This window comes from Anastrepha ludens, chromosome 3 (genome assembly GCF_028408465.1).
Source record: "Anastrepha ludens isolate Willacy chromosome 3, idAnaLude1.1, whole genome shotgun sequence".
Classification (NCBI taxonomy): domain Eukaryota; kingdom Metazoa; phylum Arthropoda; class Insecta; order Diptera; family Tephritidae; genus Anastrepha; species Anastrepha ludens.
This window is the reverse complement of record NC_071499.1, coordinates 126,433,921-126,461,029: the sequence shown is the minus strand read 5'-3', so window position 1 is coordinate 126,461,029 and position 27,109 is coordinate 126,433,921. Positions and strand designations below refer to the sequence as shown.

General features: G+C 38.2%; 2 protein-coding genes across 3 annotated transcripts; one reads left to right on the top strand and one right to left on the bottom strand.

The window, feature by feature from the left end:
* The first annotated feature begins 1,161 nt into the window (after positions 1 to 1,161).
* On the top strand, positions 1,162 to 25,362 carry LOC128859081 (septin-1). 2 transcript variants are annotated; one of them, XM_054095789.1, is made up of 6 exons: positions 1,162 to 2,001; positions 22,334 to 22,526; positions 22,592 to 22,850; positions 22,975 to 23,340; positions 24,337 to 24,616; positions 24,679 to 25,362. In XM_054095789.1, the coding sequence occupies exons 1-5, from the start codon at positions 1,984 to 1,986 to the stop codon at positions 24,584 to 24,586; spliced, it is 1,086 nt and encodes a 361-aa protein (XP_053951764.1). In that variant the 5' UTR covers positions 1,162 to 1,983; the 3' UTR covers positions 24,587 to 24,616; positions 24,679 to 25,362. The 2 variants fall into 2 exon arrangements, with proteins under 2 accessions (XP_053951764.1, XP_053951763.1); XM_054095788.1 differs by having other exon boundaries at positions 24,337 to 25,362.
* On the bottom strand, positions 11,581 to 12,143 carry LOC128859082 (uncharacterized). Its single transcript, XM_054095790.1, has 2 exons — positions 11,751 to 12,143; positions 11,581 to 11,655 (listed from the first exon to the last, which is right to left on the bottom strand). Exons 1-2 carry the CDS (start codon positions 12,141 to 12,143, stop codon positions 11,581 to 11,583), a joined length of 468 nt encoding a protein of 155 aa, XP_053951765.1.
* Positions 25,363 to 27,109: the final 1,747 nt, after the last annotated feature.

The following is a 27,109-nucleotide window of genomic DNA, read 5'->3' as shown; positions in this document are numbered from 1 at the left end:
AACAAAATCAGCTGTGAGATGAAAACTATACGTTCACAATAGTGGTAGTCTAATATGGAGATTTGCACAAACAAGGAAACGAGTAAATACAATTAAATAATATTAAAACCAAGGCACAAGTGAGAAAGTAGTATCAGTGGAGCAGCTGGGTTTCATCTATTTATTTGGACTCTAAATTGTCAAATTTTTTGTTTAAATAGTTCTAAACTGACGATCTTTGTTTATAGATTTTAACATTCAACATTCAAACGCAAAAAAAAAAATACATTACTCTCTTGTTTTTATTCTACTGCTACTACCAGTTCAATACACAGAATAGTATTTTATCATTCTTATGTCCAATGTTCCTTCATACAAACATATTTCCAAATATTGATTTATTACAGAAACTTAAGTCTTGGCCCGTTCCTTGGCAAGGAACAGAACCTGTTTGCGAAATGCACCGCAGAAATTGTTTCACCACAATTCAACAGCAAAAGATTAATTAATATGGCGGCGGCAGACAATTGACAGGGAGAGAGCCAAGCCCAATACATTTTCATGTTTTTTTTTCTCACATTCTCAATGCACACAAAGGGTAAAGTAAACGCACATATGTAAACAAAACAAATAATTTTGACGTTATTCATATCTACGGCGAAAAAATCAGCTGGGCGGATGCCATCACCCGTAATAAAGCCGCTTTGATCCCTTCATTTGCCTACTATTTGTTTAAGTGTGTATCTAATTTGATAAAATTTTTACCCTCAATATGTTAAAATTTCCTACGTGAGTTATCTGTCCTTTTGTAATGTTATAATAAGAATTATGCTCATGTACTTATGTGCAGTAAATATTTAAAAAAATAGTTACATATTCCTAAAAGATTCTGTAGAGCAATGACCTCACAGTACGAGTATCATTTAACTTTCCAAATATTACAAATATTTAAAGAAATTAATTATTGTCATGTAGACAGGTGTAATATTTTTAAAAGCAATAAAAAAAGTGTAATATATAATACTAACAATTTTAAAGGAACAACAAAAAGTGTAAATATATTAACAATTTTAAAGGACATTAAATTTATTTTATTTATATAAATATTTGTGTGGCATCCCTCGTTTGGTTCTTTTATTCGCCCGATTTTTCGAGGCATTCCCAGTCAATCATTCTTGTGTCAATCTTTGGCAGTTAAATGCAACCGTTTGCAAGTTTTGCCGGTGATTTCTAAGTGTTCCTTAAAGTTTTCGTGAGTGAATGTGTGTGTGTTTTTTTTTAGCTGTTATTAATTATCGGTGCTCTTTCTTGGATTAAGTGCATTTGTAATAAATTCGTTTGCTGTGCTTCTGCTGCGCTTCGCTTGATGAGCAATAAAAACTGTGTTTATAATTTGCACTCTAATTATCATTTCGTACACGCACACCTAAATTGTGGAGAAATTTGAAAAAAACAATTGTGAAAGTGGCAAAAGAAGTAATAAAGTAAAAAAAGAAAAACGATAGGCCACGAAACAGCAGGGCCAAAGGCGTATAAACAAGGCAGCGCAAAAACTTCGATTGCTGCAGTAATAAATACAACAAAGATACTAGTCAACAGCTCTGCTTCACGTACACTGTGAATTGACGCAACGTGCTGTGCTGTTCGCTTCACAGTTCTTGCTCCTTTTATTGTCTACTTCGCAAGAAAACCTTGTTGTCATCGACGCCGTCGTCAACGTCGACGTTAACCGAATTTCGTTGCAGAAATTTCAACGCTTCGAATGTGAAGTTTGGTTTTGTTTTTCCCGTGTTGTTAGGTGCGTTGAATAAACGCTAGTACTCTGATAAATTGCGATAATTCTTAGCGGATAAACCACGTTCTATTTAACTTCTTTGAACAAACATATGCAAATAGAGGAAGTGTATAAAACAATTAAAAAATATTTCAAATTCCAAATTGTTTATAAGTTGCCGCACAAATAAGGAATAAAGAAAAATAAGCGAAGTTAGCAATAAACGTAAAATGTCGGACACAAAATCGGTAAGTTTATCATAAAGATCATCAAACCGTAAGAATTTAACACATTGCCTCATCAACACACAAGTTCCAGACGCCATTAATTTCGTGTTTTGTTGGTTGGGAGACTATATGAAATTTTATTTATAAAATCATTTTTACATACGCTGCACACAAACGAAACAGTCATTCAAGGGCGCGGCTGTCGTTGCAGCAGGTCAATCCGACAACAGCTCGCCTGACTGGCTGGTTTGGGTTGTGGTTGTCTCCTTGCTGCACAGACACTTCACTATGGGGTCTGCGTCATTGCTGTATTTTCGTGTATATTGTCTCTTCTGTTTGCGGGCTCATTTCCCTATGTCGCATAACTTTAAGCATTGCTACAAGTATCAATAATAACTAAAACAAAAACAAAGGCGAGTAGAAGATGGAAGATGTGGAAGAAAAACTTCAATTAAAGTGGTTTCTCAAAGTTTAAATATCATTGTGGTTGAAGATTAAAAAATTTTTTTATACAATAATTATGTCAATTTAAAAGCTTGTCGAATCACTTTGAAGTAAAGCGATTGATTAATTGAACTTATATCATGTACTCAGTTGATTGAGGAGCGTTCATTGATCAGTGTGGTATATATAGTGGTTTCTTTTGAAAAATTAAAAAAAATTGTGAGAAGTATTTTTTGGGTATTTTATTGGTTTTTTCGAAAGAGCAAACATTTCCAATATTTATGGAATATGATTTTATTCGTAGTAGTGCATTATGATAACGCAGTTATGGGCCTTGGAGCCTGTTTCTAACGCAATCTCACGAATATCTTTCTCGATATTCACCTTAAGGACTTGAATCGTTAATGGATGGTTCGGATAGCATCAGTCTTTCAAGGGCATCCCACAGAAAAGTCTCCATTGGCATCGCCAAGACCGCTGACAACACGATTTCCGAATTTGGCGTGCAAAGCATCGATGGTGGCATCCTACTGAAAACAAAGAGCGTCCAAGTCCATGTTTTTCGGAAAAAATAATTTTGACTCTTCAATAAACCCTCTTTGACTTTGGAAATAAGGTTCATTACAAAAATGTGACTGCAAAGTTTTCCATGCTGATTTCTGATTTCCACAGTGGATGAAAGGTATTTTTAATCTGTGGTATACTTTTCATAATATTTACATACATGCAGTTAATGAATGAATGGAAAGGAGGTTTGCCCTTCGACCTCACGGTTTTATGTGCACTCTACTCATGGCAGTATCTTATCGAACCCCAGCTCTCTCAATAAATTGGATTTGATTAGATCTGGTTGGAGCTGGATAGGGCCGATAAAGCAGTATATTCAAGAAAATTTATCGCAGAAACGTCAGGAGCCAGTATATCACAAGGGGTTTTCTGGAAATACCAGTGACTTAATCCTATTGTAAAGTACCCAAAGACAAAAAAAGAGGTTGTCTGTAAAGTCGGTTTACTGACGATAGTTTAACGTGACAACGTCATAAGAAAATATTGATGGAATGGTTGCAATTTTCAAAACAAAATTTTAATTTTATTTGTTTGATAGATATTTTGTATGGATATAGAGGAGGAGGTAAATGGAATTGCAATGGAATAGGTAAAGTTAAATTTACACAAACGTGAAAAATGACGAAACATTTATCAAATTCATGAAAGATATCTTCAATTTCGATTGTGCATCAGACGTTAATAAGTCAACAACACTTACAGGCATCATCATCGATTTGACTTTCTCAAGACACATTACACTTGAAACACTCCCTTTCATTTCCTATTTTTCTTATCATCGTTTATTCTCAACAGAGAATTGGTTCATTACCATGCACACAGGAAGAAGGCATATGCAAATACAAGTATGTGAATTTATATAGAAATGCGCATATACATACATATATATGCTCACTCAAGTAGGACAGAGCCAGATGTCGAATGTTGCCGAACGCGGGGAGCGATTGTGCTGTTGTTGTTGTTGTAGCAGTATCTTCGCCCTGTCAGTGTAGTGTAATTACCGGTCGTCTTCGTCTAGCTCATCTAACGGTAGGCCCATTAAACTGGCAGTTTCGACGGGTTGGGTCCAGAGGGAGAGAGGTGTTAGATGAGTGGGTTTGATGGGGCATGTGAAGAGGTGGTTAGTGTCGTGCGGGGTACCTTCACATGCTGGACATATGTTTAGTATGTCGGGGTCGATTCCGGATAGGTAGGAGTTTAACCTGCTACAATATCCAGAACGTAATTGTGCCAATATTATGCGGGACTCTCGAGGAAGCTGGAGCTCTTCGTCTGCGATAGGTGGTGGTTGGACTCCGATAACGGCATTCGGGGGTCGGGAGCTTAGGAAGGTGGTAAGGGTCTCCCGATGAATGTCGTTAATTGCCTGTCTGTATACTGTCTGATCCTGGAGTGGTCTGTCTGTTTTGTCCTGGATCTCGTCCACGTAATTGAGGAGGTGTCTCCTGATGTGCCTGGGAGGTGGCTCAGGCTCGAGCAGGTGTCTGCATGGGTGAGGCCTACGGTGACACCCAAGCAGAAACTGCTTGCCGAGCATTTTGTTATGCTCCTTAACCGGGAGCATGTGCGCCTCGTCGTGCAAGTGTTGGATAGGGGACATCAGGAGACATCCTGTCGCGGTCCTGATGGCAGTATTCTGGCAGGTCTGAAGCTTCGTCCACTGCGTATCACTGGTTCCAGGCGACCAGACAGGCGCGGCATAGTTCAGAACCGGTCGGCCTATTGCTTTGAAAGTCGACAGCAACATTTCTTTGTCTTTGCCCCAAGTGCTGCCGGCAAGCGACTTGAGGACCTTGTTGCGATTCTGTACTCTCGTTGCAATAGCGGTTGTGTGCGCCGAGAAGGAGAGCAAGCTGTCGAAGGAGACTCCCAAAATTCTGGGGTTGTTTATCGTTGGTATTGCGGTGTCGTCGACGTGTACCTGAAGTGGCAGCTTGACCTCCTTTGTCCAGGTGGTAAAAAGGGTCGCCGTGGATTTAGTGGGAGAAAGTTTTAAGTTTCTCGCAGTGAAGAAGCGAGAAAGGCGGGCGAGAAAGGCGGGCGAGGTAGTCGTTTACTTTTGAGCATAGGGCATCAATGTCATTGCCCGACGCCATTATCGTGCAGTCGTCGGCATATGAGACCAGTGAGACTCCCTCTGGTGGCTGGGGGAGTTTCGAAATATAGAAATTGAAAAGCAAGGGTGAAAGGACACCACCCTGCGGTACTCCTTGCTTTATTTTTCTCTGTTTTGAGGTTTGGTCTCGAAATACTACCGACGAGTGACGACCACTCAGGTAGTTCGCGGTCCACCTCTTCAGCCCTGGCGGGAGTGTCGACTGTAAAATGTCATCTAGTAGCGTGGCGTGGCTGACTGTGTCGAAAGCCTTTTGTAGGTCCAACGCTACTAGGACAGTCCTCTCGCAGGGGCGGTTTTGGTTTAGTCCGCGGTTTACCTGGGTGTTTATGACGGTGAGTGCCGTGGTGGTACTGTGCACTCTACGGAAACCATGCTGGTGTGGGTCTGGAGTCAGGTGTTGTGTGAGGAGTGGGAGTAGAAGGGCTTCAAGTGTCTTCACTACTGGGGAAAGGAGAGTTATCCGACGATAAGACTCCCCTTGGTTGGCGGGTTTCCCAGGCTTCAGCAGTGGGACCACTCTCCCTAATTTCCACTTATCAGGAATAATGAGAGTGGCCATGGACAAGTTGAAGACCTTTGTGAGATATTCTACTCCCAATGGACCCAGCTTTTTCAGCATCAGCATGTTTAGTCCGTCGGGGCCAATGGCTTTTGATGGTTTCATGTGTTTGATGGCCCCCCTGAACCTCGTCGCTGGTGAAAGTAAGCGGTGTTGTAGGGCAGTTTGTGCAGCCGTCTGGTGGCACAACGTTTAGATCTGTCGACCGGAGGATGCAATATAAATTGCCGGCTAAAATAGCTCGCGCATCTCTTCGGGTCCGACGAAGTACGACCGTTGAAGGTGATATCCACCTTGTCGTTGTGCTTCGTCGGGTTCGACAGGGACCTTACGGTGGACCAGAGCTTGCTCACACCAGAGGTGAAGTTACAGGACTTCAGATACTCTACCCATTTGGTCCGCTTATGTTGGGTGACCAGTTGCCGGATCTCCAAATTGAGATCCTTTATACGAGGATCTCCGGGATCGGCCTGGCGTAGGCGGTCACGCTCGTTTGCCATAACGGCTGCTTCGGCTGGGAAATTGGGACGTAATTCCCGGATCCGTCCAGCAGGTATGAAGCGAGCCGCGGCGGCTGTAATCGCCTTGCGGAATGCGCGTTCGCCTGCGCGCACATCGGTGGGAGTGGGTAGGGCTGTGAAGATGTTCTCAGTAAATTCCGCGAATCTAATCCAATCAGCTTTGTTGAAGTTGATGTATGACCGGTGATCCGCGGAAACAAAATCGGCGGGTCTCTCGATCGAGATGATAATGGGCAAGTGGTCTGATGCAAGCGATAGCATAGGTCGCCAGGTTATGCTATTTATCAGTCCAGCGCTAGCAATTGTTATATCAGGCGAGCTGCTACAATTGCCCACTACCCTAGTGGGGGCGTCGTCGTTTACAGTGCTGAACGTCGAATCGTCTATCTGCTCTGCCAATAGCTGTCCCCTACGATCATTTGGCAGGCTTGAATGCCAAAGATCGTGATGCGCGTTAAAGTCACCTACTACCAATCGGTTTTCTCCCCTGATGAGCGCACCAATATCGGGGAGATATCCTGCCGGGCAGCAGGTGACAGGGGGTATGTAAATGTTGTAAATTTCGAGCTCGGCATCGCCTGACCGGACAGCTATACCTTGACGTTCTAAGGTGCTGTCCCTGCGGTCGATGCCTTCATCAATAAGACGATACTGCACTGAATGGTGTACTATGAACGCTAGGCCATCACCGTTGTCTCGCTCGCGGTCCTTTCGGTGCACATTGTAGCCGTCCCTGGTAATCAGGGGGGAGCTAGCGTGCAGTTTTGTCTCCTGGACCGCAGCTATCTTGATTCCGAACCGACTCATGAAGTCGACTATCTCGTCAATCTTGCTCGTGAGTCCGTTGCAGTTCAGTTGCAGAAGCTTAAAGCTTCGCGGGAGTGTCGTCGAAATTCGGGGGGTGAGGGATGCGTGATGTTGTTTGCGTTGGTCCTGCTGTGCGTTCCGCAAAATGGGGAGTGGCCTGATGTTGTCAGATGGCCGCGCCACGGGGGGCGGTTGCGGGTGCAGAGCTCTGCAGCAGGGGGCAACGTAGTCGCGTGTTCACTCACGGGTGGTGTGCAGGCCGGAGCACCTCCGAAAGTGACACCAGCCACTGCAAGAATTGCATTGGACAGTTGTCAGGTTCCGAGGTACTACGGTCTGGCACACGGAGCAGACTGTGCGGGGGACCAAGAGCTGCTGGTTTGTCCCCGCACTGAGGTAGGAGCAGGAGGGTTGTGGGTTGGAGAGGGAGTCGTGTTGCTCTTGGGGGCTCCTGACCGTTGAGGTGTTGTTAGTGGCGGCAGTGTGATGTGCCGGCACTGAGGGCAGTGTAGCTGTGGAGGCGGTGACCGCCTGTGAGCGGGAGCAACACGTGGCCACATACCTTGTGGACCACTCCCTGTGACTCTTAAGGCCTGAGCAGGTCTTAAGATGGCACCACCCGTTGCACTGGTTACACCTAACCGAGGTGGAGTTCGGGTGGAGCCGTTTGTGGCAAATGCAGCAGTAGAATACTTCAGGTCCGGGGTTGGGTTCGACGCCAGCCGGGAAGAAAAGTATTTGGAGCAAACTGGCTGCAATGAGTTGCTCCTGTGACGATAGATTTAGGGTAAAATACGGTACACTAGACAGGGCTAGTATACTGGGGCGGCAGCCCTTGGTCGGGAATAAAAACCCGAGTCATTCCGGTAACGTAGAACCGGCTGCCATGGGAATGCTCTTTGTCGTTCGTTCCGCGCTCTCGCTTGCAATTCAAGCACATTAGCTTACATTTGCTTGCGTACGGAATAGATTCGTATATTTGATATGCCCATATGATTTGTATGCATCTTTACATATAGATTTGTTCTTTTTGAAAATTGCGCGAAATTGTATATGTATATGCATGTTTATATACATATATATGAGTATACAACATATCTTATAAGGTATGTGGTAAATATTACCATACATTTTTTCCTTCATATATAATAAAAAAATTAATAATAATAACATTAAAACAACAGGTATTATTAACAAACTTGGTTTTATTTTAAATTCTTCAAGTAAATCAAATTAATAATAATCAATAAGAAGGCATTTGCAAATACAAATACGTGAATTTATATATGTACATATGCGCATATACATACCTATATACGCTCACTTAAATAGGAGAGAGCAAGATGTCGAACGTTGCCTTTCGTTTGCTTTGTCGTTCGTTCCGCGCTTTCGCTTGCAGTTCATTCAAGGTAACGACAATAAGCAAGGTAACGACAAATGAGCAAGGTAACGATAAATAAGCAAGGTAACGACAAATGAGCAAGGTAACACTAATGAGCAAGGTAACGACACATTTTTTCGTGCGTGCAGCCTGTTAAATCGAATTATAAGACGTTATCACGTCAATAACATCAATTCAACTTATCCGCTTTTCACTGAGGCTAGTCACTGAAAACCACCATTCGAATTTGTTGGAGCATACTGAACAGGAATTTTAAAAACATGAGCTTTTTGGATAGCCGATTTGATAGAAATTGATGCAGAAAGTTCTCAACATCTTAAAAAAAAGTCATAAATCGAGTAAATAAATTAAGTTCTCGATATGTTTATGTTACGTTATGTTTTTCTAGTAAAAAAAAAAATTGGTGAGTGGCAGCACTGCCTGTGATATATTTTCAAAAGGATAATTTGTACACACGAAAAACAAACAAATCCAGAAAAAACGATATTTGCACAAATGTTGATAAAATCTACAAGCGTGCACTCAATGCAGCACAAAGTCACCTATCTCCTGCATTCAACCCTTTTGGTGAACTCAGAACAACAACATAAAGTCAATTGAACTCGAAGCAACAACGAGCAACTTGTACTGGCGGGGGTGTTTAAATACTGTGAATTGCGCACTTTAGCTCCAACACCTTTTATACTTTTTACAATATGAGCTTTTATGTTGTGCCATTGTATGGCTGAATTGAATGAGTGAACAGCAACAAAATACCAAAAGCAGAAATGGAGGGGTTATGGAGGGGTTATGGAGGGTTAGCCCCCATTAGCGAATTCCAGCGCTATCGAGTAATCAACGAGGACGTCTGTGTTGACTAAAATTAAAAAAAAAAAAATCTATAAAAAATATGGAAAATAAAAAAATAAAAGTAACACAAATCACCCGACAAACGATTAAAAGAACTGAGTTCAGATTGCATGAGTTCAGAGATAAACATTGAAAAGTATTTGTGTAGAATGCAGTTCATTTGCATTTCTTTTTTCTTTCTTACTTCTGTCGTACCACCAGCAAATACAAAATACTGCTGCTGGGGCGGAATATTTTATTCTTAAAGTTAGTACAGTATATTTTTAATTTTTCCATCTTCTATAAAAATATATTTTTTAGATTTCACGGTGGATTTCAAGATGTACTAAATATTGTGAGATTTGACAACTCAGTACAGTTGCCTTTTAATGGATGATAATGTTAAAAAAATTAAAAAAAAAAAAATTAAAATTGGTATTTTTTTGTCATAAGTATATTTTATTTGAGAGCGTTGTCAAATCTGTTCACATTTTGCTAAATAAATTTGTGTATATATAACATTTGTGTTCTTTAGTATTTCGTTAGAATATTCAGTTTTTTTTTTAATAAATTCAGAATTTTTTTGCATTATCGCGGGGTACGTTAAGTTTTCTGTGTGACTGTAACTGACTGCAGTTTTCATAAAAGATAAAAGAAAAAAATGCATTAAGCAATTGTTCTCTGTGAATTTTATAATTTTTTTATACGCAATACGTATTGTAACCCCTTTACCATCCGAAAGCCTCTGCTGCTAGAGCTGCATTTGCTTGAGTTCACTAATAATTTTATTATCATGTAAGCTTTTAAAGATTAAATTAAAAAATTAAATAAATCCTCTTTACTTAATACGTAGATACAAAATTTGTACAGAATAGATCTCGATCGCCAACCATGAATATTTAATTTCCAACCATGAATATTTAATTTAATATCTGCTTTCTAGTGTCACTAGTTAATTTTCCGCGAAAATATTATTTCTTACGTGGGTACGCTACTTAAATTCCGAATTAACGCTGCCCATGCCTTTAAATAATTTTTTTATATATAATATGTACATACATACTACACATATATTTCTAATAATCAAAACGGTTTTATTTTGGTGATGAAAAACTTGCCAAGTCAACTTGCCAAACAGTGAAACAACATATGTAGATATGCGCGAAGAGAGAGAGAAAATACATAAGAGCAATTAATTGAACCTTCATGTATTCTAAAGGTAAGAAGGTTGCATTGGGTATGTAATCTATTCATGATAAAATTATGAACTGAACATTGTCCAATTTTTGATTTCAGTACTTTAAGAGGCCGACATTTTTGTATAGGAACTTGACCTGAATTAACTACATATATGTAAATCAATACTCCCGTGCTGAAATGAGATGTGAAGTTTGATGCTAATGCCACAAAATTATATCGCGTAATAACATACTTAGTTTTAACTACATAAATGAACTGCTCGATGTGTATATGTATTGTGTAAATAAGGCAATCGACTACGTTGTTGTTTTATGTGTGAACGTATAAACAACAGAAAGTAAACAATAAACTATTAACAAACACTCACACATACGTTTACAGTAAGCACACTAAAAGTAAAAGGTGAACAGAACTCGGTAAATAAGCTCTCATTAATATATTTGTATGTATGTATGCTAAGTTCATTGTTGACTAGAAAATTTCCTATCGTGTATGAAGTTAAAAGTCGTCCAAAAATAAAAAAATAATTTTTCATTTGTTCAACTAGTAACCATGCAGCCTATGATTAATTAATAAATTATTTTAACTTAATCGCATTTGATAGCATACACATTTTGACATATGAGTTGATTAATGAATTCATGTGAAGCATATTGCACTAAATCCAACGGATGTCATTTGTAGTTCGGTGGAGGGCCAGTGAAACAATGAAATGAAATAAATTTAAGCGGTTTTACTGTCGCTTGAATTAATGAGGTCTTAATTTTTTTCATATTGTATTTTATGCCATTGTTTTTTATTTTTTCCATAGATTTTTTTTTTATTTAATTTTTTTTTTATTTAATTTATATTTTATTTTTATTTGATTTATATTTATAATTTTTGTTTTTATTTTTTTACATATATTATTTTTTTTATATATGTATATACTTTTTTTATATATATTTATATATACATATATAGTTTTGGTTTGTTTTTAAATTGCCACAATTTCATTACCGCTCTACAAATTCTATTTAAATTTTTTAATGAACAATTCATAAAATAACTGAATTCATTGAATATCTTTTCTTTTTGGAAACATTCTGAAAGTATTAATTAATTTCAATTATCCGCAATTACGGCACCTTAACCCTAATTTGCATGCAATATGTTATAACAGACCCGTCGACCACAGCCAAGCGTGCTCGCACAAATCCGTTTGACAAGTGGAAGTCAGTTCAATCACCTTTATTATGACAACAACAATACAAGGCAAAAATGTAAAGAAAAAAATACATTAATAAAAATAAAAATAAAAAATTCTTTGCTGCTCCTCTATACCAATGTAAGTGCGCTCGTAGCAACGGCATGTCGAATTAGAACGCTACTGCAACACCCACGAATGCCAAACGGCCCCAGAAATACAATAAAAGAAGTAATAAGTAAAGCGTATATGAGCGGACCTGTAAGTGAAAAAACTTGTGATAATTGCAGCGCTGTCGGCAAAGTTACTGTCTGTCTGTCTGTCGACTTGTTCGTGGCCTGTGGTGTGCCAATCTCGAAATCATTTGAGCGGACGAAAGAATTGTTGAATGTTGCATAATTAATTCTGAATGTAAATGTCGAATGGTGCTGTAGGCAAGCAGTCGGGCAGACAGTTATGCCATTATGCATTTTTATATGTCTTAGGGCCATTATAAATGCCCTCCAATGGCACCGCCATTGAGAATGCATCGTTTCAATTGTCTAGCGTTGAGAATAGTCTTCAGTAGCATTGGTTTTTTTTTTTTTTTGTTTTGTTTTAGAATATATAAATAATGCCGTCAGCGCTGGATTTATTCATTTTTGAATATGTTTCGCTTTGTGTGAAATTAATTTTCACTTACACGCTCAGTCGTTCAAGCGGTTATTCGATTTGTCACCTACAATACCTCCCCCTTACTTTTCGCTTGTGCTCATTGAACGAATGTTGCTTGAGTTTGACTTTTGTTGTCGCATTGTAATGGCTGTGCATGATATAATTTGTGTTGTATAGAAAGCGAGATAAGTGTGGTACGCGAAGCACTTTGCTGTGATTGAAATGCGGCGCACGCTGTACAATTTGTTATCGTTTTGCGTTTGCGAAAATTCCATTTGTTCAGTAGTGAAAAGACGTTACACAAAGTATCAATTAAAAAAGAACTACTACTACACTTGCCCGAATCGTATATACACACACTACCGTGATTAGGTTGAGAGGTGACTTTGTCTATAAATTTTACAATTTTTATTTATTCCTCCAAATATACATACATATCTATATTCTCTAAAGAAAGCTGCTTCTCTTCTAAGGAGTCGGGTGGTATTTTCAGTCTATTGAATGGATAGATGTTGTAGAGCCAGATTAGTTGTGTATATGGAGTCCTTCGATTAAATGGCCACGAACAAAAAAATTAAAAAAAAAAAAAATTAAAAATTAAAAAACAAATTAAAAATTAAAAAACAAATAAAAAATTAAAAAACAAATTAAAAATTAAAAAAAAAAAATTTAAATTAAAAAAAAAATTTAAATTAAAAAAAAAAAATTAAAAATTAAAAAAAAAAATTAAAAATTAAAAAAAAAAAATTGTTTTTATAACATTCATTTTTGGACAATATTACTGAAGTGAAAGCTCTCCTTAAAAATCTGAGTTATTCCGGTATCGTACAATCGACTTTCGGGGAGCGAATAAACGTTTTACAAGGGGACTCCTCACTATCGACTGGGCTTTTCGATAGTATAGCTAAGCATAGATGGACACAATGCAAACCTATCTAATGTAGCTCTTAGAGACCTCTGTTGTTGTTGTGTTGTTGTAGCAGCATAAACATTCCCCATACATCTACGGGGAATGCTGTTGGAGTGGCAATTCTTGGTCAGATAAAAATCCGAGTCGTTCCGGTAACGTAGAACCGACTGGGACTTCAAGTCTGGTAAGCCTCTGCACTATGCCCTTTTGTACGATGGAACCACACACCATGAAAGGAGAATGCATAAAAAGAGGGAATGCTGAAAGAACTGCACTGGAACTGGACAACGGGATAACTGCAAGCAAAAAAACTACTAGAGTTACAACAGGAAACACCATCTAGATAGATTCAACATGTGGTATGACAGTTGGATTCTGTGGTTTGCCTGTGAGACTATATCTAGAAGACGAGAGCAGTATAATATACGTGAACACACAATATTGTAACATCAAAAGTCATTAGTGTCTGAAGAAAATTTGTAGAGTCTGGCCGCTGTGAACATTTTTTTTTTCACTGTTATGCACTCACGGAATAACAATGGATTTTTGTACATCGTACTTTTATTATAAAACAAACTATTTTTCAATTGTCCGCTAGCTTTTTATTATTCATGCCTTTTTGCGCATATTCGCATTTTCAAAGTCGCGCTTAGTTGTATGCTCATTGTTCACTAATTATCAAGAAAAAGTAGTTTTTCTTGTCAACACCATTTTTTTATCGAGTAAAGTTAAAGTAAAAAAATTTCCAGCATTCAGCATTTTTGTAAACTGGAAATTAAATATTATATGTGCACTTTTAATGTTCATCTGAGTCATTTATTTGGATTTTTTTTATTATTTAAGTTGCCAAGTATACAGAAGTAATCGAGAAATGTTTTCATAAATAAAATTTACATGCGTATTTTCGTATAAACTACATGCATTGGTATGCATTCACTACTGTTCACATTTGGATGTAGGAAATTGTTGTTACATAATACGTACATATTATGTATATATGGGTGAACGATATGAAGTGTTACCTATTCAAAATAATTACCATAACTTTTTTTGTGTGAAATTAGTTTTTATTGATTTCAAAGACAAAATTGTTCAAAAATGATTACAATTTTAACATATATTCACTTTAGCTCGATATGACCACCTTTTGCCTAGACATAGCCTTCAAACGGTCAAAAAAAGAGTTGCATGCTGCACGAATGTGATCTTGAGGTATTTTGGCCCATTCTCGTATAATCGTTTTTTTCAGCGCATCCATACTGGCATATTTTTTAGTCCTCACCTTGCTCTCCAAAATGGACCAGATGGAATAGACTATCGGATTTGCGTCTGGCGAATTCGAAAGCCATTGTGTTTTGTTTTTTTTTTTGTTAACGAAGGGGGAATCTTTCATAGATACCGTCAACTTAGACGGCATGCCCGATTCATACTGCTTGTTAAGGATACACCTCATTCGGGACCACGCACAGTCAGTAATTTTCATACTGTCTGGACTTGCAAAACAGTACACCTACATACTAAACCCTTGAACTCCGTCTCCTCCACCACTCTCCCTGCGGAACTGATTCAATGTATTACTTCGCAGGGCTGCTTAGCTATATAGCTTCGTCAATGTCTATCGGCTAATGCGTCTCATTTGCTCAATGTATCTGAGTTCTTTTTGAATTCTGGTAGCGTATGCAGCTACCTCCTCCCACTTTTCTTCCGATTGCAACATGAACTCGACTACGTCAGTTGCATTTGGAATTATTCTTCCTGTTCTAAAGCGTGGGCAGTGGAAACTGGCATGTTCCACGTCTTCTTCTACATTGATGCACACAGGGCAGTAGGGACTGTCATCATGCTCGAACCTATGCAGATATTTCCTAAAACCTCCATGTCCAGAAAGGAACTGTGTCACATAGTAGGTTGTATCTCCAAAACTCCGATTTAGCCATGGTCGCAAATCGGGAATCAGTTTATAGGTCTATCGCCCTTTACTGGAGGTATTCCATCGGTCTTGCCACCTGGTTAGTGACACAAGCCGCTCTTCTTCTCTCACCGCTTTTTTATTTATTTCGGCATCCGCTGCACATCTGTCATAGACTCGCTTCATTTCACTCGCGAGAATATCCGCTGGTATCATACCAGCTATGACAAACGCCGCGTCATCCGATATTGTTCTATAGCCGCAACATGCCCTTAGAGCACTTAGCCTATATACAGACAATAGCTTCCTTTTGTTATCCTTCAGTTCCGCCGCATTTGCCCAAACTGGGGCTGCTTACAGGAGGACTGAAGTGGCCACATTTGCAAGCAAATTCCTTCTAGTTGACTTAGGACCACTTAAGTTAGGTAGGATCCTTGAGAGTGCCACTTGTATGTTAGCGGTTTTCTCTACCGCGTAGTCAATATGGGCCATAAAATTTAACCTACAATCTATAATAACTCCTACATAGGTATTTCAGAGCCGGCTGTGAGTGAACAATTTGCTCTCCCACTCTGATTCTCATCTGCTCGACTTTTTTCCGACTTGTTATCAGAACCGTCTCCGTTTTTTGCTCTGCCACCGTCACTATCGCTATATCATCCGCAAAGCCTATTATTCTTACCTCTATGGATATCGGTAAGCGAAGGACTTTGTCGTACATGATATTCCAGAGTACAGGACCTAGGACCGATCCCTGCGGCACGCCAGCAGTAACTTTGTACCTTTTTGTTCCAGCACTGCTCTCATACATCAGTTCTCTATCAGAGAAGTAACTCCTTAATATCCTGAGAAGATACGGCGGAATGCCAATTTCATACAGGCTATTCAAGATGTGCGACCAGCTTGCCGAATTAAAGGCGTTTTTGACATCCAATGTGGTTACAGCTCAGTATTCCTTGGTGCCCCAACGCCACCGCTTTCCTTCTATTGCCTTAATAGCCGTTTTGACAACCGTAGTAACTGCATCAATCGTCGAGCGGTTTTTCCGGAAGCCAAACTGCATTGTACTCAATGGGAACATTCTCTAGTATAGGCAATAGTCTATTGCAAATAATATGCTCGAGTATTTTGTCTGTGGTGTCCAGTAGGCAAATCGGCCGGTACGAGACGGGTCATCGGCTGCTCCTTTTCCTTTTGGTATCAACACAAGTCGTCGCAATTTCCACTGTGTAGGAAAAACGCCTTCGTCTAAGCATTTTTGTAGTACCGCAACAAATATTTCGGGACGCAAGCGGATAGCCGCTTTAAGGGCTACATTTGGTATGCCATCCGGTCCCGGTGCTTTTCGGTCGCCGATTTTCTTGCACGCTTCCATTATCTCTATTGCAGATACGACTGGAATCTGCTGGGTGTTTACGGTATCTGCAAATTCTAATCTATCTATACTGGGTCCCTGGGGAAATAGCGTCACTACAATTCGATTAAGAATAACTGGACATACGACTGATGGAGCTCGTTGTCCCGCCAGTTTCTTTAATACCATTTTGTATGCAATACCCCATGGGTTTATGTCCGCATCGTTGCACAGTTGCTTAAAGCTCTCGACTTTACTTTTTTTAATCGTTTCTTGTAGTGCTTTCCTTGCCTTTCGAAAGTGCGCTAGCACCGTTTCATAGCAAGTTCTGCCCCTGGACCTTTGCATTTTACGTCGCGCTTTGCTGGCAGATCCGTCTCAGTTGCGCTATCTCCTCAGTCCACCAATAGCAGGGCGCTCCTTGTCGATTTGGCCTTCTTATTGGCATTGCCGCATCGCAAGCTTTAGACAAAATGCTCTTTAGTTGTTGAGCTTGCTCACTTGCTGTACCTCGCTCTAAACTTTGGTCGTTTAGTGCGTATCCAAAGGCCTCGGCCTTTCTGTCATTCCACCTTGGTCCTACTGGCTTAGTTGCGCGTACTCTTATTCTTTGTCAGTTCGAATAGAATTGCCTGATGGTCACTGTGAGTGAATTCCTCACTTACTCGCCACTTGATTTTCTGCAAAAGTGAGCTGCTGACAAGTGTTAGATCAATAATAGATCCCGTACCGGCCTTGCGATATGTAAGCGCGCGACCATTATTTGCGATACTAATGTCTACTCTAGCAATGGCTTAAGTCTACTACCGCACTCGGTAGCCCATGCGTTGAAATCACCGCCAATTACCACTGGCGACCTAACTTCAACGTCCCGCGTGAGATCATCTAGAAACGTTTCGAAGCACTCTCGCGTTCATCTAGGCGGGGCATAGCAGCTATACATATAAATGTTGTCCACTTTAGCTCTTACGAAGCCCTCCACTTGATCATAAATCTCTTGGAGAGGGTGTTTGCGCGTCCAAATGACAGTTTCCATGTCTTTGCTGCAACACCATCTAGCGTCCTTTTTAAAACTAAAGGGGTCGCATATTAAGGCTAACTCTGCTCTCTGCTCTATTGAAATCTGAGTAAGCAGGTCCTATGCTGCTTCGCAGTGGTTTAAGTTAATCTGGATAACTCTCATCTGCTTTGGTCACTCAGAGCTCTCTTGAAAACTGGGCATCTACCGCTGCCCGCTATATGCTTAAAATTGGACTCCCCTCTGGCTTTGCAGAGCATGCATTCTTGCTGCATTCCTTCGCGATGTGGCCTTCCTCGCCGCACTTTCTACACTGTTTTGAACGATCTGCTTTGTTTTTGCAGTCTCGCCGAATGTGTCCAAACTCTAAGCATTTAAAGCATCTTGCTAATATTAGGCGTTCACGGATCGAACAGTTTACCCGGCCCACTTTGACTCGTCCAGCAGCGGGAATTTTATTCGCCTCTGTTTCTGTCAGGCTTAGGACTGCGGTCTGTGTGCCATTGAACGCCTTTCGTATATTTACTACCTCTACGGTAGTTGCCCCAATGTCGAATTGATCGCATATTGCGCTTATTATGTCTTCTTTGGTAGTGATCTCGTCGATGTCTTTACACTCGAGAACCTTTTTTTGTGTTAGGCTCCGTACCGCCCCTCGTTGCCCTAGTGTTGCCTATTATTGAGGTGAACTCCTTGGTTTGTTCACCCGCATTTGATAGCTGGATGAGTATTTCACTCTTTTACGTTCGCCTTATTTTTGAGACCATTTTACCAAGTTCTCCGAGTTTGGGGTCGGATTTTACTGACTTCAGTATTTCCGCGTAGGAAGTTTCGCCCTTCGCTTCTATCACTATCGCGTCAGGTCTAACTCTCCTTGGTCTTGCATCCTTTGGCTTGGTTTTCTTAGCCACCGTTCTCTACTGAGTTGCATCTGCTTTTTTAGTTTCCCTACGTGTGGTGGAGGTAGGTGGTGTTCCAGTAACTTGCTGCACGCCTGTTCTGTTCTTCTCCAAGTTGATCCGCTTAGGTTTTGGAGTCAAAACCGCACCATACAGTTTCCTCTTGGGGTCTGGGTTGCGCATTAGCCATGGGGATGTTTGTGAAACGCTGCTTTTCCTAATTACCTCCTTGGTTTTTGGTCTAACTGCTCAATGGCTGCCAGCTCGTATAGTGCCTTGATACTCTTTATGGCATCTCTCATAGGCTGGTGTATAGAACGCCTTTTGCCCTCCTCCAGCCCTCCTCCTCAACAGAATGCCGTTCGCTTACTATCCGCGCTGTTCACGATATTATCTTTCATCGCCTTCGTCTCATTTTCGCGCGATGCAGCAGCAAGAACGGGAGATCTGAGAGTTTTTGATGTCCTCCGGAATGCATTGGCTTCCGCCAATCCGACCTCATTATCTCTACTGCCGTTATTGCTGCCGCTTTTTTGTCTGGTTCGTTGCCACTTAGTAATGTCCATTGTGTGGACGAAATGAAGTGTGGAACATGATTGTTTAACCATTCTTAGTTCACACGAGCTTTATGAGACGGTGCCGAGTCCTGTTGGAACGACCGAAAGCAGCTTCTTAAACATTTTCCCGATAATAAGTCGTATTCACTTTGACACCAGGCTCGATAAAAACGATTGGAGAGCATCCATCAGCGGTCACTGCGGCCCAAACCATTACTTGCGATAGGAAATTGCTTCACGTAGGCTCAAATTCTCGTGTGAGCGTTCGGTCAAGTAAACACATTCGTTTTGAGTATTTATGAACTGCTCAATTAGAATTTTTTTTTCATCAGAAAACACAATGTTAGGAAATTCGCCACGTTAGTGCAAGCGTAACAACTGCTTTGCTCTTTCGCACCGAACTTTTTTTTGCTGGGTTGAAAGATCGTACCAGTATCATTGTAACGTTTTATAGTGCGATACACAAACATTTTATTCACTTTGAGGTGACTGAGCTCACGAACAATGGCTGGTTGTGATTTTCCAGTCAAATATAACGCAATCACTCTATTACGTTTGAATTCCATCACAAAAAAAAAATGCAACAAAACTGAGACGCAAATGCTTTTGATGGCTTATAAAGAATATATTGATCTGTCATTAGAACAATTTTACCGTTGACGTCATGAGCTGTTTTACAGATACAAGCAGTGTGAAGTTGGTAACACTTCATATCGTTCACCCTGTAAAATATGTATGAGTCAAGAAGAAAAAATGTAGTAAATATTGCAAGAGTTATGAGGTATGGTTTTGTGAATTTTGCTGCCGGTTTTTATTCTTTTATAATCTTTTTTACATTATGGCCCCCGTAGCCGAATGTTTTGTGCGTGACTACCATTCGGAAGTGCGAAGGACGAAACACTAATTAATAGAAAAAGTTTATTCTAAAAGCGGTCGCTCCTCGGCAGACAATGGCAAACCTCCGAGTGTATTTCTGCCATGAAGAAGCTTCTCATAAAAAACGCCTGCGGTTCCCGACATACGTTCCTTCCATTGTCAAAAATAGTAAGGGGTTATATACAGTTAGAAGGCCGAAAAAAACTATTTTTCCAGAATTTTTTCTGAGAAAACTTTTAAATTTATTGATCTAAAAATCTGTACACATATTATGTTATCTTTTAATTGTATTCTGAGATTTAGTATTAGTAAAAATATTTATTTGAAAAGGAGCTGCAGCTGATCTCCGGGAGCTTCTCTCAAAAAAAGACGTTTTGCGGTGACCACTATATCTCTGAACTCGATCCTCCAAAATTAATAAACCAAACGGATTTCGTAATGTTAAATCTAGTAATTAATCTAAGGAATAAGCAAAATAATTTTTTTGACAAAATGGCAGTTTTTCAAAAACAAAAAAATCGATTTTTAAGCTAAATTTCGTCCTTAAATTGTTTATAAAATATATATATATATTTATCGGTGAGAAAAAATCTTCGATTAATTACTAAAAAATATATTTAAATGTTAAATTTTGAGACTAATCGTTTTCGTGTAATGTTGGTCACCGACTTTGAAAACACCATTTTGCACCTTACATAGGATAAAATTTTGTTTGTATGTAACTTCGAAAATATTCACCGGAACGATATTAAATTTTCTTTGTGCATTCTTAAATATATTTACATATGTACTTGAAGAAAAAATTCAATTTTTTGGAAATTCTAACTGTATATAACCCCTTAAGCCACACACTACAAATAGGACGACTTCGGCGAATCACACAAAAAGGTTGGAAGCGCCAATTGTACATAGATTTTTTACTCATTTTAGTTATATTTTATTATTTACTTAAATTTTATTCATAAACTTTTATTTTGTTACTTTGTTTTTATATTTTACTTAGTTTTCTGTTGTATCAAATTTGAGTTTTATTTCATTTGGTCCCTTTTTATTATAGCATTCGACAAGAAAAGTGGACTATTCTTTAGAGATTAGTTGATAAAATAGTCCTTTACAATTTTTTTTTATTTATTTTTCGTTGCACTTTTTCGTATTTTATCTATTTATTTTTCTTATCACATCAGTTTCCATCATATCCCATTATATTTCATTATTTTCTCATAGTAATTTCCTTTTGATACTCCTCTTTCTCGGTTTGTATTATTTTTGCCCATCCAATTGAAATTCAACACTTCAAGCCATGAAATTAATGAAAAATTCTGTTGCTCAAACCCTCTCGCATTCGCTTTTGATTTTAAAATCCTACTTTGATTCCATTAAATTTAGTCATTTATAATTTACAAGTTAATCATATTACTCCGTGTAATGCAGCGACTGCAACAACAACAACTACAACACAATCGGTTAAACACACATAATACGCTTTAAATTCACCACAAATCTTCACACCAATTGCCGACAAGCTGCTATTGGTGACGTCTGTGTATTTTTGCTTCAATTACACGTGTGTGTATTTGCTGCAGTTGTAGTGGTTATTTTTGTGTTCGCTGCGTTTCGGGCTATTCCTTATCGCATGCCCAACACTCGTTTGTTGCTCGTCAGCAGTAATGCACTTTGCAGCCTGCTGGGCAATTTGAATAACTGTCTGACTGCATAGCACAACAAAGAATATGGAGAATCGTTATTAAAAAAAATCATATCAACAGTGCTGTCTGACTTTTTACAGAAATAATTACTGAATAACCGATCACCTGAGAAGTGAATCTACTAAAAAAAAATAATATTTAAGAATACAAAAAGTATAAGGCGCGAAATTTGTAAAGTAGCAAGTTTCACAAACATTTGATAGTTTAAGTTTAGAACTGCAGATATTAAAAAGCTTAAAGATAAAACTGCAAATCGCCAATTATTTGTACAGAAAGCAGTTATCGGTCACATATAGAGATACATCGCATGTACATCCGCTGTAAGGTGTAGTGTTAACTAATTCGCCATCACTTTAATCTCTTTGGTATCGTGAGAATGTCATGAAAATTGTTTTTTTTTTTTTTTTCGTTTTGTAGCCAACACGCTTGCCTTTGTATGTACAGAAGAGCTTATCGCTTAGTCGCCTGGAAATGCAAGTTCAAAACAAAAACAAATAAAAAAAAGAATGCCACTAACCCAACCCATCTGGATTCATCAAACACAGCGCCAATGAATGCAATTTACATTTTCAAATCCGCTCTATTCGTTTTTGTGATGGCCACTAAAACACGCGGCTAATGCGGCGTCACGTTTTCATATTGACCGAACGTCTGATCGTTCAGCCGGCCACATAATTACCGCAAAAGTGCGGAAACTGCTACTGCAATCGGTCGGTGTCTTTGGCATTAATTACATTTTGTTACATTCCGTTTAATTGTTTATTCGCCACCCCTCATTTAAAATTTGTTTTATATTTTTTCTGACCCTTATTTTCATTTTCCACATCTTATTTACAGTTTTCGAGTATTGAAACGCCTGGTTATGTCGGCTTCGCCAATCTGCCGAACCAGGTTCATCGAAAATCGGTGAAAAAAGGCTTCGAATTCACATTGATGGTAGTTGGTGAGTCGGGACTGGGGAAATCGACATTGGTCAATAGTCTGTTTTTGACGGATCTATATCCGGAGCGGGTGATAACAGATGCCATAGGTGAGTGTTTAAAGAAATCGCTTTTCAATATTTTCGAAAACATTTGCATTCCTCCCTACTTTCAGAAAAACAAAAACAAACTGTCAAATTAGAGGCCTCCACAGTTGAGATTGAGGAGCGCGGGGTTAAATTGCGTCTAACAGTTGTGGATACGCCGGGATTCGGTGATGCCATCGATAACTCGGATAGTTTCAGCGCCATACTAGCATATATTGACGAACAGTATGAACGTTTCTTACGCGATGAGAGCGGCCTGAATCGACGCAACATTGTCGACAATCGTATACACTGTTGTTTCTATTTTATATCGCCTTTCGGGCATGGGTGAGTATAGAAAAATAAGGAAATATTTAAAAAAAATATCTTTCCGTTATCAATGGCAGTGCTAACTTGGGCTTTTACTATTTTTCGCATTCTTTTTTAATCGTTATCTCTTTCGCTCCCACAGCCTCAAGCCACTCGATGTCGAATTCATGAAAAAATTGCACTCGAAAGTAAATATTGTGCCTGTGATCGCGAAAGCTGACTGCCTCACGAAGAAGGAGATCCTGCGCTTAAAATGTCGGATCATGCAAGAAATAGAGGATCATGGCATTAAAATATATCCACTGCCCGATTGTGATTCCGACGAGGATGAGGATTACAAAGAGCAAGTAAAGCAGCTTAAGGAGGCGGTTCCATTTGCAGTGTGCGGCGCGAATACACTACTCGAAGTGAAGGGCAAGAAAGTGCGTGGTCGATTGTATCCATGGGGCGTTGTAGAGGTTGAAAATCCCGATCACTGTGACTTTATCAAGTTGCGCACTATGCTAATGTGAGTTGAATTGAAGGCTTAGTTGTTAAAGTAAGGTTTGGTATTACTTTTAGCGTACAATTAAAAATTAAAGGAATAAGCAAAATCCGTTTTTTTTTTTTTGAAAAAAAGGCGGCTTCTAAAAAAAATCGATTTTTGACCAAAATTTCGTCCTTAAATTGTTTATAAAAAAAATATTTATCGGTGAGGGAAAATCTTCGATTAATTATCAAAAAAATATATATATAAGAAGCTCGTGTTAAAATTTGAGACTAATCGGCGGCCGCCGTAGCCGAATGGGTTGGTGCGTGACTACCATTCGGAGTTCACAGAGAGAACGTAGGTTCGAATCTCGGTGAAACACCAAAATTAAGAAAAACATTTTTCTAATAGCGGTCGCCCCTCGGCAGGAAATGGCAAACCTCCGAGTATATTACTGCCATGAAAAAGCTCCTCAAAATATCTGCCGTTCGGATTCAGCTTAAAACTGTAGGTCCCTCCATTTGTGGAACAACATCAAGACGCACACCACAAATAGGAGGAGGAGCTCAGCCAAACACCCAAAAAGGGTGTACGCGCCAATTATATATATATATAATCGGTCTGGCCATTTTCGAGTAATGTTGGCCACCGACTTTGAAAACACCATTTTGAGAAAAACTCGCTGCCTTGTACTTTCAGGCACTCTGAAACGCCTTTGCAAATTTACGGGTAACTTCGAAAATATTGACTGGAAGATATTACATTTTCTGTGTGTATTCTTGAATATATGTACATTAAGAAAATAAAATAAAAAAATCAATTTTTTGTAAATTCTAACTGCTATAACCCCTTAAGTTTGGTAAAAAATAATTATAAACAAAAAACAAAAAAAAAAGCGAAAGAAGTTAAAATGTATCGAAATTTAATTCCTTTCTCTCAATTGGCACGCCTTGGCGCGATAATTTAATCTAATCATGTTTTTTTTCAAATATGCTAGCAATTAAGTAATCTTCTCCTTTTCCTCACCCATTCCAGCACTCACATGCAGGATCTGCAGGAAGTCACACAAGAAGTACATTATGAAAATTATCGCTCCGAACGTTTGGCCAAGGGACGTAAGGAAAATGGCATGAAAGTAGAACGTGATTCCATGGTGCCAACGCAAATTGTGGTGAACAGCGTTATATCGGAGAAGGATCGAATATTGCAGGAGAAAGAGGCCGAATTGCGACGCATGCAGGAGATGCTGGCACAAATGCAGGCCAAAATACAAGCGCGACAATAGGCCTGAGAAGAACAGAGAAGAGCTGTGCAGGTATAAGCATAAAAAACTACATACAACAACAATAACTACAACCGCAGTAACAATAATAATAGTAATTAAGAACAGACGAAACGATTGCTAACTAATGGCGGACCAAATCCCGGCAAAAAAGTGCATTACTATTAGTCACAACAACAAATATCAAAACACAAGAAGTGGCTTTTCTTTTCAAAAGCCTTGAAAAAACTATATGGGCTGCAGTTTCATTAACTAATGTTTTCAAAATTGTTCCCTTTTTTATTTCGAAATATTTTTTTATTACTATCTTGAATTTTGAAACATCTTGCACATAGACGTACTTTTTTCTGTAATTTCTGTCTTGCTAAAACTATTTCGTATTATTTTATGATTAATAATAATAATGCTTACTTTTAAAAATATCATATACATACATACATATACAACCTATACATAATACTTTTTGTAATTTATGTTGTTTTCATGCTGAAAAACAGTATATTTTTGTAATGTTTAATATTACGTATGACAAGTATAAATTAAAATTCTGAACGTGAGGAGAGTAAGCCAACAAACGTAGCCTATTGAAAGGTGGCATAGGTACTTTTTACAAAAATACAGGGCGACTAAAAAGTAAAAAAATAAATACAACTACGAACACGGTAAATGTAAATGTCTTTCAAATCCTTATAGAGACTTTGGGCTGCAGTTATTTGTATTGTTAAATAGAATTCACGTGATTATACACCACACACACACACCTTGAAGTATGTTCTAAATTTTGCTCATACACACATATATATATACCTAATATACATAACTACATGTATATATGTATAAGTACTCAATACATAATCACTAGGTATCATCACCGTTACATAAAAAATATGCAATTGCATACACATATGTACATACATGTATGCTTTCGACCCCTTGCAATCTAACTATTTGAACTACTTTATCACAAACACTTGTGCTATACCATATCCGCCCGTTACTTTTAAACACGCATACATATACACCATACTCCTGGTCATTGTTGGAAGTTTAATTAAGCACAGCATTCCTTTATTTTGTGCGAGCAGTCACTTGAGTTTGTTGAGATGCTTAATTGCCGCTATTTTGTTGCATATAAAACATACAAAAAATATTACAAATATATAAATAAGGAGATGAAGGAAAAACGCTCATTAAATTGCTTATGGAAATATTTTTATTAACACTAGAATGACCGAAGCGGTCACTGTTTTCATACAAATTTTTCAAGCATCAATAGCGTTCTGAAATTTGTGCTTTTTAATACTTTGATGCATACTAAAATATTTTTTTATTTAAAATTAATTCCTATTGAAAATTATATAGACGATACTCATGTCACACATATTATGGCTTAAGCGCTTATCTAATCAAACAAAAATATATATATTTTATTTGACATTTTCGATTCTGTATTTTAAGAAATACATATTGAAATTTTTGAATAAAAAATAAATTTTCATAATTCATAATTTCGTTGTTATACCACAACACATTACTAATATAAATTAAAAACGGGTTGGTGTCGATATTCTGTATGTACAAAATTCTAAAAACAAAATTCTGCTTTTTAAAATTCTGCTTTTTTTAAATTCTGCTTTTTTAAAATTCTGCTTTCTAAAATTCTGTATTACAAAAGAAGCAATTTACAGAATTTTGTCACCCAGAATTTTGTAATACAGAATAATGACACGCTCCCATTAAAAACCTATGCGTTCTTCAATTTAAAATACAATTTTTATTTTTTAAGAAAGTTCTTTTATAAATATAATATTTGCTTGGTGCTCTGGCTTTTCTACTTCTTAGATTTTCCTATAGACACATATGCATAGAAATATAGGTAATATACATACTTAGATCCATACATATGAACGATTTAGAATCAAAACAATTAATACATACAAAAACAAATGAATTAAATGAAAACTATTTAATATTTTGTAAACTTTAAATGCTAATCGCAATCAATTATAAAAGCTGCATTAATAAATATATTTATATGTATGTAGTTGTATGGCAAACATGAAATATAGAATATTTAATTATATTTGCGCTAGTAAAAAAAATTTGAAAATCGACAATTTGCTGCTGATTAATTCAAATATCCAATAATTAAAGAATTTCACTAGTTAAAGAATTTCAATATTAAATAAAAAAAAGTCAAGTAAAAGTTAAAAATGCAAACTCAAAACAATTTACAAACTTATAGTCTCAGTTGTATGTAAACGTTGATGTGCTGTGGTATATTTCAAGTCTGTCTATTCATTTCAGTATGCGAAATCATTATATGCAGCTATACTACGTATGCATTTACACAAATAAGTGTTTGCACAAACGATCAACAAAGATACGTGTAATTATAAACATTTAAGTTATATTATAATAAAAAATCTAAATACATTTATACTCGCTTTTATACCTACATCAAATGCTGTATTATTTTAGCAATTTCTTCGAGCCATCAGCAATTGATTTTTGTCATTTTTGCAT

What these genes read in the sequence shown, in the direction of transcription:
- LOC128859082 (XM_054095790.1), bottom strand. Translation starts at nt 12,143, where the DNA reads ATGCATTCTCAATGGCGGTGCCATTGGAGGGCATTTATAATGGCCCTA. An exon ending in CTACGAGCGCACTTACATTG is followed by an intron (nt 11,656 to 11,750) that starts GTATAGAGGAGC and finishes GTCATAATAAAG; the next exon opens with GTGATTGAACTGACTTCCAC.
- LOC128859081 (XM_054095789.1), top strand. An exon ending in GGTGATAACAGATGCCATAG is followed by an intron (nt 22,527 to 22,591) that starts GTGAGTGTTTAA and finishes CCCTACTTTCAG; the next exon opens with AAAAACAAAAACAAACTGTC. An exon ending in ATATCGCCTTTCGGGCATGG is followed by an intron (nt 22,851 to 22,974) that starts GTGAGTATAGAA and finishes TCGCTCCCACAG; the next exon opens with CCTCAAGCCACTCGATGTCG.